This window comes from Thunnus thynnus, chromosome 17 (assembly GCF_963924715.1).
Source record: "Thunnus thynnus chromosome 17, fThuThy2.1, whole genome shotgun sequence".
In the NCBI taxonomy this organism is placed as follows: Eukaryota; Metazoa; Chordata; class Actinopteri; order Scombriformes; family Scombridae; genus Thunnus; species Thunnus thynnus.
This window is the reverse complement of record NC_089533.1, coordinates 17746770-17763602: the sequence shown is the minus strand read 5'-3', so window position 1 is coordinate 17763602 and position 16833 is coordinate 17746770. Positions and strand designations below refer to the sequence as shown.

General features: G+C 41.5%; 1 protein-coding gene across 1 annotated transcript in view; it reads right to left on the bottom strand.

Annotated features, from left to right (window-relative positions):
* Nucleotides 1-16833, bottom strand: part of cacna1aa (calcium channel, voltage-dependent, P/Q type, alpha 1A subunit, a) — a 67229-nt gene that overhangs the window by 11858 nt on the left and 38538 nt on the right. The window contains 12 exon segments of the mRNA XM_067615792.1: nt 783-915; nt 1070-1161; nt 3464-3567; nt 4599-4706; nt 5258-5372; nt 9821-9917; nt 11606-11733; nt 12229-12379; nt 12555-12652; nt 12914-12979; nt 13208-13324; nt 16608-16691. Coding sequence (XP_067471893.1) covers nt 783-915; nt 1070-1161; nt 3464-3567; nt 4599-4706; nt 5258-5372; nt 9821-9917; nt 11606-11733; nt 12229-12379; nt 12555-12652; nt 12914-12979; nt 13208-13324; nt 16608-16691 — 1293 coding nt within the window.

Genomic DNA, 16833 nt, shown 5'->3' with positions numbered 1-16833 from the left:
AAAGAAAGTTTAATGATGCTGTCGATGCTAACTGAAGAATCAAGGTAAGAAAGATCCCAGGAAATGAAAATGACCTACTGAGTAGAAGTTATTAAGGGAACAAGGCAGTAAGGATGGGACAGTATGAGCTCTGAACTTCTCTATTTTGTGCCAAGGTGATAAACATGGAGGACAGAAAGCAATTTCACTCACTTGATTTGATTTTCATCTTATTCATATGAAGAAGGGCTGCCCAGTCCATATGTTTTGAGTATGAATAGCTCTTTAACTGCAGAGAAGCTTCAGATTATATAATACATGCCGTATTTAGGAAGAATGCTGTTTATTCATGCATTATGTAAAAACATGAAACAAGAAGCAAGTCAATGCCCTGATCAACAGCAGATTGCTGAAATCCACCTTAATGTCTACTTTAATGTCAGTTATAATGAAGTGTAACACAAACCTGAGGTCTTTATCTATCTGTCTATTCATATAACACACTGGAGTTCTGAATAAGCAGGATAATGGTTTCCATGGAAATGGATTGCCTATATCTGTATCTGCAAAAAGACCATAGTCTATTATAACATCATTGTCCTCAATGGTTCTTTGGGAGTTCATTTGGAAGCAATGACATGAAAGTAAAAACAAATGCTGAATGTATCGAGTGTTTGAATACTTAACACAAACTTGTGTATGACATGGATGTGTTTTATCTGTTTTGTGTGTGTGTGTGCTGACAGGTGTGTGTGTGTGTATGTGTGTAATCCTTGCTGTGTGTGTGTATATGAGCTTTCTACCTGAGAGTTGGTCATGCTTCCCAAGCCATCCTCAGCGTGTCCCTCAGGGCTCCAGCTGCCGACCTTCTGGGACATCGCCTGAGCACGAGCTGTCACCCATGATTGGCTCTCCGGGACCCCCCCTTCCACCGGCCTATCACCAACACACATACACAGACAGAGAGACAGACAGACATACACGCGCATGTGCGCACACACACACACAGTCACAGACACATCTTAGTTCTCTGGTCTGCTTTCAACAAACCATCTCCTGTAGAGTGAAACATGCTAAGAGTCCAACTCACAGGCTGTTGACAGTCTCAGTTGTCTCAGGTGGAGGTAGGGCGTTGTTAAGTCCCGGACCCCCATCCTGGGTGGGGGAAGGTGGCTCCACGCGCTGAAACAGTAATGGCGTTCGATTCTGTGTGAGATATACAACATGGCCGTCGCCAGCTATCAGGCAGACTGACAGGGAAATGGGGGAAAAGGGGCAGAGCAGGAGCAGAGGGGATGCAGAAAGGGGGCAGTCGGCTGAAGCGAGGCGAGGCAAATGAGGGGAGAAGTAATATAAGAGGAACAGATGGGAGAAGGCACTCTTGAGCAAATGATGCCCAGAGATGGGTGGACTCAAGAGTGCATTCTGGGACCCAGCAACTGTGTTGCCTGTAAGGCGTCCAAGTCCGGGAAAGGGAAAGCTTTATACAGTCACACACTGAGTTTGGAGCTCAGGAATGGGTCAAATGAAATGATCAATGATAATTGTAATGTTGATAGGAGATAGAAGCAAACATAACATGGGTCCACAGCAGTGGAAGTAGAATAACAATTGATAAGCAGGGAGCAATACAAGAGGGGCCTCGTTCAAAGGGGGGATGCAGGACATCATGGCAGATAAACACTGCAACAATCCTGTGGAGGGGAACATATAGCAAGTGAATTGCATGATGGGACAAGTTGAATAGGAAATGCTACATTCACAGTCTTTCATTTGTTAGTCATCCACTTCAGAAGTTGCAACAGTACTATCTAATTAACACCATTAAAAAAACTTCAGAGCATGTTATCTCAGCTTTCACATTCAAATCATCCACTTTTTGAGTTTTGTGATTTTAAAACAATTCTTTCTATTTTCCTTCCTACCTTCATTCAAACCTAAAGTGTGGTAAACCTCCTATCTATGTGTTGAAAACACTGAATACAACTGATCCATGCAGAGCTGTGTGCGACATGTAAAACACACTTATCACTTTCAGACTGTTGTGTGCTGTTACTAATGACATTTTTGGATCAAGAAACCCTGCAGAGGTCTCTCACTGGGTCTATCCATACCATATGGTAGCAAAGTCCTGCTGCCCAAGTAAGACAGGTAGCAACCTACAGTGTGGCAGGTGGAGTGGGGGGAGGAGACTGTGGAGATTATGTATGTAGTGAAGGAGAGAAGGGACGAAGCAAGTGAAAAAAAATGGGTTGAGTGTGGAGCACAGTGTGTGGCCAGAGGATTGGGGAGGAAGGGGAAGGGAAAAAAAGGGCATGAGATTGCAGAAAGAGGGTGAAGGAGTTTTGCTGTCATTTCAGAGACATTGTGAAAATCTAACTGCGTGCAATGAAAAATCAGATTGATGTGTGTCCTCAGAAGCATGCAGCTCTCATGCAAATGTTTTTGGTTCAAGCACAGGTTGATGGCTGCATAAACCTGTTTAGGGACATTAAACGTAATTTCTATTAAGATATCATCGTATGATATCCATCACTTCCATCACAAATAAGATGAAATACAGTGATATTAGTGTGACAGGTGACTGACAGGTTTTCTGTCCTTTGATAAGGGACAGTGTGCTAAGTGAAGGGTTGGGTGCAGTGCTATCATAATGTAATGCTAACAGTCCAAGGTTACAAGCATGGGGAGTGAGGAGGTACAGTATCTTTACAAGCAGAGAACGGTCGACTCCCAAGACAGAATCAAGCACAGCAAAAGAAGCCATTATGAAGGTTCCCGTGATGTTAAGGTATGGGTACTTTAGGGATTGTGACAATACTTCAGTCTGCTTAAAACCAAACCCTGCACTCTCCAACAAAAATATTAATCATGTTGGAATCAACCATCTACCTTTAGTACTTTAAATTTAGTGAAAACTAAAATAATTTGCCTCATGAATAATGTTTGCATTTTTTTCTGTATAATGCCATTGCTAAAAAGAAGCAAGAAGTAGCAAGCATTGCCCAGCAGATGGCAGCACTGTTATTGCTGTTAGTGAGGGAGCATTTCATGAGAGGTGGCCATTAATATACAAAAGTGGTGTATATTGTAGGGAAAATATTAGGTATACCATATAATAAAATGAAATTCAATACAATAAGACTACATTATAGTCTACAAATGATCACAGACTTGAATGGCTCCTTGAAGTCTCAACAAAAAGAAAATATTACAAGCTTCACAAAGGTAGTGAATGATGCAGGGTTATTGGATTGGATTCCATTTGACTGTTATAACCCCTGTATACCCTTGTAGGTGATTGAATAAGGACTCCTCCATAGGTTATTTGAACCCTTGATCTAGACAGAGGTTGTCACAGCCAAGGCTTGTATGAAACGGGTCCACAGCCTTGCAGCCTCGATTTCAGTTCGTCAGTCTGCCTTTAACTCTACAGGTCAGATGCAGGTAGAGCATCGTCTTGTTCTCCTAGAGACAGCATTACCTGCTCATCCCGGAGAGCCTGCGAGCGTTTGATCTTGCTCTGGCGGTAGTACTCCATGATCATCATGGCAGCGTAGATTTTCCCAACTGTCAGGTCTGTAGCTGCTGAGAGAATGACAAGTTACCCTGCAAGATTAGACCCTTTGGTATGGACCCTGAGCGCGAGGAATGGTAGAAAGGGGTGAGGCATGCACACAAACAGTACTTGAACTCTCAAACACAACTCAAACACTCATGAACATTGAGCAAATAGTCTTTTCACAAACAGATTGATTTTTTTTAACAGTATCTTAATTTTGTTTTACTTTCTATAGCACTGACATTTATCACAGGTAAAATCTTATAATCAAAGCATTCATTGTGACGAAACAATATGCAGTCCCCCCAGGAATTTGCAATCATGTGATCGCAAGAATTAACCCAATTTTAACTGAACAAGCCATTAAAAAAATAAACCAAAATAAATAAAATACAACTGTGATATCCAGTTGAAACTGACACTGACTTCTTTGGACTTGGTTCCAAATGTGATGCTAAATACATCATCTATTTCTTCGCTCCTGGCTATTTTGATAATAAATCTCATGCATTACACAAACGAAAGCAACCGCTGTTATGCAAGTAGTGCTTTGGCACCTGTGCATATTGTTCTCAGTGTTATTAATACTATGGTGGGAGATATACAATATTTTCTTTCAAGCACAGCCAGCCATCTTGTGTACAGAGCTGACTGCCCCTGGAGTGAAAAGACGTCTATAGAGAGTTGATCTATAGTGAGGCACCCACTGATCTCAGGCACAAACGGGTGGAGAAGTGTTGGAGTCTGGGACTGGTGGTGGTCTATTCTGGTGTGTGTGATTTCTGCATCTGAAATAAGCAATAGGGTATTGTGTGTGCAGCCTGTGTGTGTTTCTTCATGTTCACATAGTTATCTCTTCATGGATGTAGAGTAATGTGGGTGTGGATGTGTAGGGGTGATGTGCCAGCTGTATCAGAGGGTGCAGCAGAGAGAGAGACTGGCTGAAAGAAGCGGTCCTCAGGTGACGTGAAGAGAAACAACGTTGGAGCACTGGGTGGCACAGGGTGGCTGCATCCAAGCCACATTGCTGCGCCTGTACCCACACTCTGCAACTTACACTTGTGCGGCGTAACCAGCAAATCCAGGGTCTTCTGGGAGAGATTGGGCCAGATCGCCATCATCTCTTTCCTCAGCTCTGCGTCCATCTGGTGCTTGTCAATACCACCTACGCAGATTCGACAAATGCATACATGCGTACATGGACACATATTCATTCATACACATATGGACATGAGCATGCACACACAGAAATTCACAAAAAAAAGTTGACTCATACAAATACACATGCACATTCATACCCATTCATATGATACAAAAAGGTATAAGAGAGGACATACAAACATGAAAACAGACAGAAAAAACATGTTTTAATTAGTTACTAAGGTAATAATATTATAAAGCATTCAGCTCTGAACATTTAAGCAGTTTAAACTGTACACATGCAATCCAGTTTTTTAAGCTGAAGTGACAGAATCTCGATTCCACATCATCTAAAACTTTTGCCTCACACATAAATTAGCAACACGCTACACACAGCATCTACTGGCATAGAAAGTACACTGTACTTAAGCTACAGAAGGAGAAGCATCAGGAAGGACCGAAGGTTTCTGGGTTCACGGGACAGAAATAGCGGATAGCGCTGCACTACGAGGGAATAAAAAGAGCAGAGGAAAGCATGTGAAAATTGGACCAAAGAAGGTAAGAGGGATTCCAAACCTTCCGTACCCTTGGCGATCTTGATATCCAGCGCTGTGCGGATCAAGGCCATGAGAGTGGAGTTGAAGTGGACTGTGTTATCATCAGCCACAGGCAGATCCATACGGAGCAGTCTCTGTGGGAGAGCCAATCAGGGTGAGTAGTGAGAAAATCAGGAAGCAAGCAAGGCTGAAATGTACGTAGAACCTCCAGGTGACAAGGGGGAAGGGCAGGAAAGGGAGGGGGATCAGGGTGAAGGGTGGGGTTGGGGTAAAAGAGCTGTGCATAGCATCTGTAGCAGGCTCTGACTCTCTCTGTCTCCCTGTAACAAATGGCTTGGACTCAGCTTCAGTGTCAAATTGGGCACCCTTGATTTTCAGTGCAGCAGTGACATGTAGGGATTCACAGATTTGAATCTGTCGTGTGGTATGAGAGAACCTGTGAGTGCCGAGGTGATTAATGCTCACACTTTTTCAGATTTGTCCTTCGACTCACATATTCACTTGTTTCATAACTGTTGTGTTAGGGTTTTATGATTTATGTTATATTTATGTTTTTCGACATCCAAAAGACCTCACAGGTTGGTTAAACTGGCAATCCTGAGCCTCCAATGAAGGAACAGGAGGACAGGCTGAGCAGCAGCTACTACTATCCAGAGCTCCTCTTAGGGGATTGGAGGTTCACAGTAAAAAAACAACAGAGACCAGATGATAAACCAATAAACCAAAAACTGAGGGACTGCTTCAAGGAAGGGGAACACTTTGGTTTTCATTTATTGGTTTGATCCTTTATAGGTCTTGTTGGTTTAAAATAAAAACACCAACTCACAGATGACAGAGTGACGTTTGTGTGTGTTTGGTGACAGAAGACGACGACAACCCAGACATGCAGCATATCATGCCTCCCCCCACACCCCTTTAATCCATCCATCAAAACTTTTTTTTTTTGTTAACTTAATTCTGAATTCCCCCAAACCTTTCTTGCACATCCCATCCCCATGCGACATGCGATGCACACGCAATATGCCTCACAGGACAAGCAGCTGCACAGCCGTACACAGAAAGCATCCTCTGTTGACGACATTAAAATGAGTTTGTGAATTGTTGTAACGTGGCTGTTATTGGAGGGAATAAGAAAATTTGTAGACAATAGGGCTAGGCTGAAAAGATAGAGCAAGTAGCTCAATGGCTTAAAATCTGATGTCTAATGTGTGAAAAATGGGTACAGACTTAGAGGGTTAATAGGTGAGAGAGCAGCATTCTGTGGAAAAAGAAAAAAAATAAGAAAACAACAACATGGCCACCATGGATGTGTTTTTTTGGCGCAAAGATGTGTAATGATTGTTCAGGTGAACTTAGTCCAGGTGTATGTAGAAAATATGAGGTGAAAAAAATATTTATTTTGCCAGAAAATAGATATAATAAGAGTTGAAAGGGGGAAGCTTAAGGGAAAGAGATGATAGAGAACGAAAAATTAATAGGTCAGGAGCTGGAGCATGTAAATAGAAAAAGTGACCAAAAATAGACAAACAAAAGACAAAACAATGCAAAGAAAAAAAGAAACATCACCGCACTTAGTTGGCTGTGTCTGTGAGAAAGCGGTCCTGCCTGAAGGCTCAACTGTCTCTTGTCAGGACAGAGAAGATCAAAGGTTAAAAGCAGTGGAGCTAGATGGGTCATTGTTCTGTGGACTGGTTGGAAAGTCAAAGGTAAGGGTTTGGATTTCTCTCATTGGCAAGGTGCTCAGGGAAACCGGTAGGGGAGGTAAGGAATAAATGTAGAGATGGTGGCTTTCTGGAATATCGTTCCAGTAATCATTTTTAAGGGGTAGATTAAGATGTTATGTAAGCTTTGCCAAAACCATGCATGAAAAGCATGTTAGGTTGTTGAGCAGGGGGATTGAGGGTTTAATTTTTAGTTCAGGGAGGAGGCTTTTAGGAAAAAATGTTTGAGGGTAAAACCAAAAAGATGAGGATAGAAATAGAGTATCTAAAGACAGGATGGATAGTGGGGTTATAAAATAGGACATGATTCATTGAGAAATACACAGAGCTGGAGGTGAAAAAAACCTGGGTCAAATAGTCAATCTTTGTTTTTTTTACTATCCGAAGCAGGTGGAGATCATGGATGGAGTTTCCCATATAGGACAATAGCCTTACACTGCAAAAGCAAAGTAGCATATGAACTGACAACTTCTTTGACACATTATAAATTGCTCTCTTATGAATTATAGATGTGTTAGCACAGTAAAACATCAGTACTATTTGCCCCAAGTCTTCTGGAGAAGGAGAGGGGAGTTGGATAAAGCAATGGCTAGCGATGGAGTGATCTCCTGTGCCTACAGGCTGTTTGGCCGGCTGCCCCATGAGGCTCACAGTGATCTGTCAATGATGTGCCATGAGACATGTTTATCATAGGAGGTGTTACGGGAACATGTGGTAATATGAAGGAAAATTTGTTGTTATCATTCTGTATATTTCTATTCTGATAACAAAATTGTGTGTCCGTGCTATTAATATGAAAGACAGGAGTGGTGGTGGTGGTGGTGGTGGTTATCGGCCATGCAGAAGGCAGGTGAGGGAGTGTTTATGTGTGGGGAGGGGAGCATTATGCAGAGATGAAGGGGGGGCTGGAAACAGAATAGAACTGCATTGACGACAGAACCAAAGGACAAAGAGAAGATTGGACTTGCAGATAGAAAAGGCTGCTTGGGGGCTTGGAGCTGCTACATGAAGGGTGACAGATAAAGAACTGCTTCTGTATGGCAACCAAAGGCTCTCTGAGGAAAACACATCACTGACACAAGCCCTTCTGCTCTCTCTACCATGAGAAATAACAGAGACTCTCTATGTGTAGGGTGATATGACCTAATTCTTTGTGTGTGTATGTGTGTGTGCATGTGTCTGCCCCATCCACAGGACGGAACGAGTCAGAGGACGTAAGTCTAGCGGACCTTCCAAGCCCTGCTGCAAACGCATGCATCTTTGAGTATGTGTGTTGAGCAGCGTCTACATGTGTGAAATGTTTGTCTAATTAATTGTTTGGGGGTTTTTTGTACTTAGACATTTAAAAAAATGCTTTCATATTTACATGTATTTATTTGCAGAATAATATGACACTATTGATTATAATGTACATGGCTTTGGCATGTTTGTGGAAGTGAGCTTGTGTGTTCATCATACACGGTGCAAACGAGCTGAGAAGGTCCCTCTATTCGTTCCCTCCTGTGGATACACACCCCTGTCTAACCCTTCACCCTAATTGTCTTGCTACCTCCACCCGCAAATCCCACACCACCACACAACGCCACAACACCGACCAGCCCACCCCCACTTTCCACGAAAGGAAACAGAAAAAGAAAACAGAACCAAAGAAACAACAACACTAAAGGTTACACCACGTTGAGCGCTTAAATCCCTGGCCCCTCCCTCCTGGACCCCCCCTCCCACACCACCCACCCCCCCGACACCCGTAGGAGACTTGGGTGAAGGTGGGGTCCTTTCTGACCTTGTAGGCCACCCGTGCTGGACACCTCTTCCCGAGGCCTAGTGGAGGACACATGTGCCTCAGCATGTCATACATTTCCCTGCAACTGATCCTGCCACTGCATCATCAGCCAGTGCCACCACCCCGTTAACAAAGCACAAAAAAAGGGAGAGATAGAGATATTGAGAGAGATTTAGAGGGAGTAGGAGGGGTGACGGTTGATTAGAGAATAGAGTTGAAAAGAAAGAAGAGAATCAGTGTCAGAAAGAGAGAAAAGGGGAGAAAGAGAGAAAAAAGACCAAAACAAAGTAAAAGAACAAAACAACAGAAAGACAAGGTTATTGGGCTGACCTGGAGAGAGATTGTGACCGTGTGGCTTCTCTATGAGCTACAGTACTCTCTTACAGTTTGTCATGTCAAAAAAGAGAGGGGGTAAATGACAGAGCTTAGGGAGACAAGAGGAGGAATTTGAGAAGTAAATGATCTCTTTAAGCATCAGAGGACAATTCTGCACAAGCAGGACAAAGTTATATATATATATATATACTGTATGTGTGTGTGTGTGTGTGAGTGTGTTTGCACAGAAGAGCAGGGCAGAGCTTGACAGCAGGCACCAAGCTGCTCCTGCTCGGATGGGGAGAGAGGGGAGGAAGAGGAAGGGGTGTCAATGCAGTTTCTGTCTTTCCCCCAACCCCCAAAAACCAAGAACAATGCAACACTACAGTGGGCAACCGTAGCTTGCTACATTATAGCCATGGCTCCACAGCAAGCAAAAGAAAAAAAGAAAAAAAAAAGAAAAAACAATATTCATTAAAAAAAAATAATAATAATGATTTATTTTACAATGTGATAAAATGTCTTAATGTGGATTTTTTTTTTTTTTTCATTTCACTTAGTGCATTTCACATGCTTCTCTGGGTGTCTGCATTGTCCCGCACATTCTCTCAGCATTTCAGAATGCAAGTCGATAATGGTGGAAAAGAAGTTGTAAAAGAAATGAAAAAGAAAAAAAAATAATAATAAAGCGGCATTCACTCCATTCCTGGATGCTGTGGCTAGCAAGTGTGGTTGAGAGGTTTTGTTTGAATGGAAGTCAAACCTTGCAGGCCACCCTATGGGGGCATTTCTTGCCTAAGCCGAGAGGCGGGTCGATAACTCGTAATAAACTGTACATGTCCTTATAATGAATGCGCCCGCTGCAAGAAGAATACATGGGGGTTAAGAAACACACTTACACACAGGAAAACACACACACACACACACACACACATACATACACATCCAGAAAGAGAGAACATTGGGAGGAAGAGCACAAGATTGACAAGTACACAATATCTGAAAATACTTTACAATATGTTTACAGTAAATAACAGACTCTTTAGACACATCTACACCAGAATGCATATATGCAAACTCTACACCCAAACGCGCTCACACACACACACACACACACACACACACACACACACACACACACACACACACACACACACACACACACACACACACACAAATAGTAAACACAACACTTTACTGCATGCCACACATTATTAAATGTGGTCCTTAGCACTGCCAATACAGTTTCACTTTTCCAAAGTCTGTCTTATTCTGTTGTTTTTTCTTTCTCTTCCTTCAGTTCAACACTGATGTGTGCACGATGTAATTAAGGAATTGCTAACTGAGTAGAAAAGCATGTGCTTGGTAAACAGCTAACTGCTTAATAGCTGCTTGTGGTGTGCAGATCCCCTCCCTCTTAAATATGTGTTCAATGTCAGCCATGTGTCTGTGTATCCAGTGCAGTGGTGTCCATCTGACAGTCAGTAAGGTAGTGGTTGAAAAACATGTTAGTTTCAAGCAATTTTCTCTCAATTTACATAATTTTTTTAAAAGAAGAGTTAAAAAAGAGGCTATTTTTGAATACGTAAGTAACATTTTATACATTTCTAAAATGTATATATAGATTTCTAAGGCATACATACCATAGAATACTAGCAGAGGTTTAGCCTTTGATAATCCGCTATGAACTTTCAATTTTCCAATGTCAATTTTGTCCCTCTGTTATCTTTCCTGTAAAACTCATCATTACCCTTCCATTAATTTTGTCATTTCTTCTTCATTTGTCATTCTTTCCCAATTTCCCTGTTTAAAAGGAGTCTATGTGCAGTCTACAGGACAGCATGAGGGCAACAAATGAGCACTGGAATACAGATACCATGAAACTTGGCATGTCTACAGTAGACATTTACACTACAGAGTCAGACACGGGAGGTTTTGTTGAGAGTGTAGACTTTGCCATAATAAGTTTTTGGCGATATGCAGATTCCAGAAGTGGGAGAAGGTTTGGGAAGGGGTAGGAGGATATTTTCGGACACTTTATAGAAAAGGGGAGGAAGAGGACGAGGAAGGGGTTGTGCGGTGTGAGTGAGATAACCAGATGCCTGATGAGGTTATGCTCAGGTCCGTTACAACCCTCTTGCAGCTGTTTTGCTAGAAAATTCTGTTGTAATAACATGTCGAAACTCACGTTTTGTTTATTTTCTGTCTTTTCTACGCAATTTAAAATATCTTCTGCTGTTGTTTTACACAAATAAAAAACAAACAGTTGCGGCATTGTTGAGAAGTTACTGCTTTCATTGCTTGGGCCTTGCTCTGTGTGAACAAGCATATTAAAACAAGCACAAGAAACATAAAATAATGCATTTGATGTGTCTGAGTGTGACGTCTAAAGTAGTGTCTATGTGATTTTACGTGGACTACTAAAGCAAACACCAAAATATGAGAAGTTTATGGATATGACTAAGTCAAAATTACTTTTGTGTTTCTTTGCGTGTGTGTGTAAGTGTATGTGTGCATGTGCATCTAGTGCACACACGTTACCACTCACCAGGCGGCAGGATCATACTCGGCCCATATCCTGACATACTCATCCAAGTGGTGAGGTCCCAGTATAGAAGAATCTCTAGTCAGGTATTCAAAGTTGTCCATGATGACGGCTACAAACAGATTCAGCATCTACACATACATACACATCAACACACACACACACACACACACACACAATTAGAGTTAAACAGCTACACATGCTACACAACTGACTTTACAAAATCATCAGTTTAATAATTTTTTTTTTAATAAGTTTTTATGGAACAGCACCAGAAACATGTCAAGTGTCCTGTTCATTGTTAGTTTCTGATTTTTATCTCAAGCTGCAACTCAGAGCTGCAGAACAGTGTGAGAGGGGAATATCAGATCAGTTTTTGTATAGACTAAAGAAAAAAGTGAGAGTGGGACTCTACCATCTGGATTTGGAATCACTTCTTACGCTGCCATGAACATGGCTTTCTTCTTCTCATAAAACACATTAATGTAAGGCAGGATTATACTGTATACCCTTTTTAATCACTCCTGTCTGATGCATGGGCATGTTCCCACATGTATGCAAAATACAATCTATATTTTATATGTTTTATGCCGTTTAAATGGTATAGGATCAAGAAATGTGCTCACCAAGAATGAACAGAAGAAGATGAAGGAGACAAAGTAGAGGTAGGCAAATTGGCTGCCACACTCAGGCTCTGTATTCCCTGACCGGGGGTCGCAATCCTTACCCCCCAGACACGACAACATGATCTCATGCCATGCCTCTCCTGTTGCACTCCTACAAACACACACAAGGGATTCCATGATGTATAAAGGCTTTGACCAGTATAAAGTCTACCAAAACTATAACAGGTTTGTTTCTGATGGTTACATGGAAATGGCAGTTGCACAAAAATGAATAAATACTGCATATATACGGATTTATGCACACACACATCTTCACACACAAGCACCTGAAAAGAAGCATGAGAGCTTGTATGAAGGTCCTGAAGTTGTTGTGCTGGTTGATGGCACTCTCTCCGTCTTCTTCGATAGCAATATTCCCAAACAGCTGTGAACACAATCACACTATTAAACCAGACTGTAGTCGCTAAAGCAGAGCTGAAGATTTTGAATAGTAGTATGAAAGCTTTTCCACGCACATACCACAGCCACAACTTTCACAATATTCCCCCCCGCCCCCCACACCATTATCACCATCCTCATTGTCCTTCCCTATCTCGCCCTTCTGCTCATCATCATTATCCTGTAAAATATATTTCATGTATCCCAAAAGCATTGTAGAAATTTTTAGGTTGAGACTCTCACCCACCTGCATCCCAATGATGGCATAGATGAAGAACAGCATGGCAATGAGGAGGCAGACATAAGGCAGTGCCTGAGGAGAGACAAATGAATTGTTTGGTATTAAGTTTGATACATGTGAACACAGCGTGCATATGTGAGATAGCACCTAGGCATTATTTATGTGTATATACAGTACCAGTCAAAAGTTTGGACACAACTTCCCATTCACTTGAATGTGTCTATAATCTACACATGTGAATGTGCTTAATATCTGTCTGTGTGTGTGTGTATGTGATATGTTGTATAATTGGGTGTAAACCTTGAAGGACTGAACGAAGGTCCAAAGCAAGATGCGGATGGTTTCTCCCTGCCTCAGCAGCTTGATGAGACGAGCTGCCCTGAACAGCCTCAGGAAACTTAGGTTGATGAAATTATTCTATAGTACCGCCACAACATGACCAGAGAGAGAATGAGAGAAGGTAGGAAAGGAAAAGAAACAATGGAGACGGGTGAAAGAGGGAGGATAGAGGGATTTGGGGTTGGAATAAAGGGAGAGTAGTTTTAGGGCAAAGTGTGCAAGCAATTTTCCTGACACAACCAAAACATTAAAAAATGAGAGGAAAAACAGTCAAACCCAAACTGAAGGAGATTCAAACTCAATACAAATGAAATAACCAGGAGCCAAACAAGTCAAAGCAAACCAAACTAAAAACGGCAAGGCTCCAACAAGCTTTTCATAAACCAAACAAAACAACACAGGGGGGGGGAAGGAAATCATCCAAATCTAACTAGTTTCATCCAAATTGGGTTACGTAGTAGTAATTGTGGTAGGAGTGGTGAGTAGTTAAGAGTGCAGGGACGTCAGGACGTTTTCTTGGAAAGACAACCAAATGCACTAATTCTCTCAAGGCAAAATATACAATATTTTAAATGAAGCAAGTCCACAGCATGCAGATGTGCACTAATACAAGACAAAGCAGCACAGCTAATGGCAGCTTATGCACAGTCAAATAGGACTGGCTGCCGAAGTCATGTGGCATGCTGTTGTGATGTCACAGGCAAATAAGAACAAGAGAGTGGTTGAAGGACAACTAAGGTCATTATATCTGAAGGGAATTTCTTACGATTCATTTATTTTCAGCCTTAACACTCTGATTACATACAGTATTTCAAAGGGAACATTGTGGGCCAGTTTATATTTGAATGGAGCATATTCATCTTTTATTTACAAAAACAGTATTATTTATACAAAATCTATAATACAAAGTTCTTCAACCATTTACCACAGTAAAGAACACAAGACTGCAGTTTGAGACTTGAAGTACTCAAAAGGGACTGGCAGCAGGCACATGCAGGTTCCACCTACAATGCAGCATGTATTACACTGATGTGTGTGTGTGTGTGTGTGTGTGTGTGTGTGTGTGTGTGTGTGTGTGTGTGCTGTGAAAATAAAGGGTTCCTGCCAAAGACATGCAAGGGGCAGCATGCATCATTTGTTCTCTCTGCCACGGGCAAAGCTTTGGACTCTGTCGTTGTTACTGGAAACACTCTCCCAGTCACTGTCATATGTGTGGATGTGTATGCGAGTATGTCTGTGCATTCAATGAATGCTAATCTCAACGGATAGATGTAGCAATCTATTCCAGTTTATACAGTCAAATCCTTTACAAACTGAACACTAGTTCTTAGTAAAGGATATACAGTATTGGTAGGATTTATGACTGAATAAAATATATAAAATGATACAGTGACTGGTAGAGAGGCTAGTAAACTTGGCAACAAATTAAAATGTTGCAAATTTAGAGCTCACTTAAAGTTGAGGGTTCTGGGTAGTGGGGGTCAAGCAAAACATGCACATTTCACAACATTGGCTGGGATGCAGTTAAAACAGATGCAGTAAAATAAGATCTCCAAAAAATTACAAACCATCTACATGTGGATGTTGCAGATATATGGTTTATAGCAGCAAATTTTTGGATTTTTGGTTGGTTCGAAGAACAACCAGAGAGATTGACCAAGCCAGTTGTCATGGGTGGACACAGAGGATTCATAGTGCATTTTGATTGGACGGAATCACAGGAAGTAGTAGGTGTTGGGGGGGAGAAGGGGGGCGGGGCGAAGTAGATTACAGTAGATCGTCGTTAAGTGTGTGGACGATTTAAAGAAAGCATGTAAAAAGATAAAAACAAGAAAAAAATCAATAGTCATTACAGAAACAAGTTAACACAGCAGCAGGTTTCTGTCTGCAGATTTTGTACATCCATAGAGCAGGAATACCAAGGACCAAGACAGTTGGAAAACTATACAGATTCTAAATGAATAAACATGACTGTATATCAATATACAGACCAACCAGTCAATGAAAGATTAATAATAATCTGGCTGGTGAACAGCATAAATGTAATGCTTGAGTCATTGGTATCCTTTGCTTCCTCAGACAGAACTGGTAGGTACAGTGTGTAGGTCACAGTACACTGTGAAAATACTGTATGAATAGCAAATAGCTAAATAACATCAAAGCTATCCAGGAGGTTGATACATGATTAAATGCAGTTTGTATTCCATTCCTACCAGGTCTACCTGTAATTCTGTGCACAGCCAGTACATTAAAGAAACTCTTAAGGTGTGTTCAGACAGGAGGTGGTGCAAATCTTCGCCTTGTATTATTTTTGCGGACTATTAGCTTCAAACAACCAATGTCCTGGGAAAATTTGTGTCAAATTGCACCTGCTCACATCTTTCCATTGACTTTGTATGCAATTGTGCATCTAAAAATCACCTTATGTTCTGTCTGAAAACACCTTGAAAATTAGAATTCGAGCGACATTACCCCCTGATATATGCACTCACACAAATAAACATGATATACGCACACATACATGAAGACTAGCCCACAAATTTTTCAGTTTCATGGCCATTTGCCACCTCAGTCTGGCAAATAAATTAACCTTCGTTTTTTTTAATTGGTTCTCAGTTTGTGTTTCAATTTGCCCTTTAGAGTGCTTTCAGGTGATGTAACGCAACCTCATGCAGCAATATTGGAGGCCTAATTTTGGAAAAACAACACCAGAACCAGCTGAGTCAAACTGTAAACTTAAACTTAAAATAAACTAGATCTATAACGGACCAATAATCTTTCAGATATTTCTTTTCTAGTTCAGTTGCTTTTATTGTTTGTTCACTGTCAGATGTCCTATGGACCTTCAAGACAGCACCAGCTGTAGTTACTAACAGATGACTGATGCAAATGCTATTGGCCTCCTGAGCTGCAACCTGATAATTTCATTGGCTATTAGGTTGCTTGGAGAAGCTGGCTCGCTACAGAGCATCAGCATGCTTTCTGCCTTGCTGTTAGTGGCTCAGTGCTAGCTAACAGTCACTGGTCTCTCCTCATCCCACCAACTGGGACAATTATATAAGACTTTCAAGAGATGTTCATGCATGACTGAGCAATGCAAGACTTAACAGTGGCCTCTAACTCATGCTCTCCCCTAACTCCTTGTCTTGTCTACTGTATGTTTTTTAGCTTATGTGACAGATGTGCAAGCCTATGGACACATGCTGAAGCTCACCTAACAAATATTCATAATTGCTCAACAAACATACACTAAACAAACATTGCAAATACAATATCATATATCTGTGGCTACAGTTTTGACTCCTCAGTACAGAGCTCTCAAACATACACGTCCGCACACATATCAGATCCTGCTACTTACCCCAAGCTCGGTGACCAGAATGTCAGTAATGCTGCCCAGAACTGTCACACAGTCGAAAATATTCCAGGCATCTTTGAAATAATTCTGAGAACAGGACAAGAGAGAGACAGAAGAGAAGAAATAGAAGTGAAAGAGGCAAGAGAGGGGTAGAGAAGACACAGGAGGTGGAAAAAGGAAGAGGCAACGTGACAAGAGTGAGACAGTAAAATGTAAAAGAATATGGATG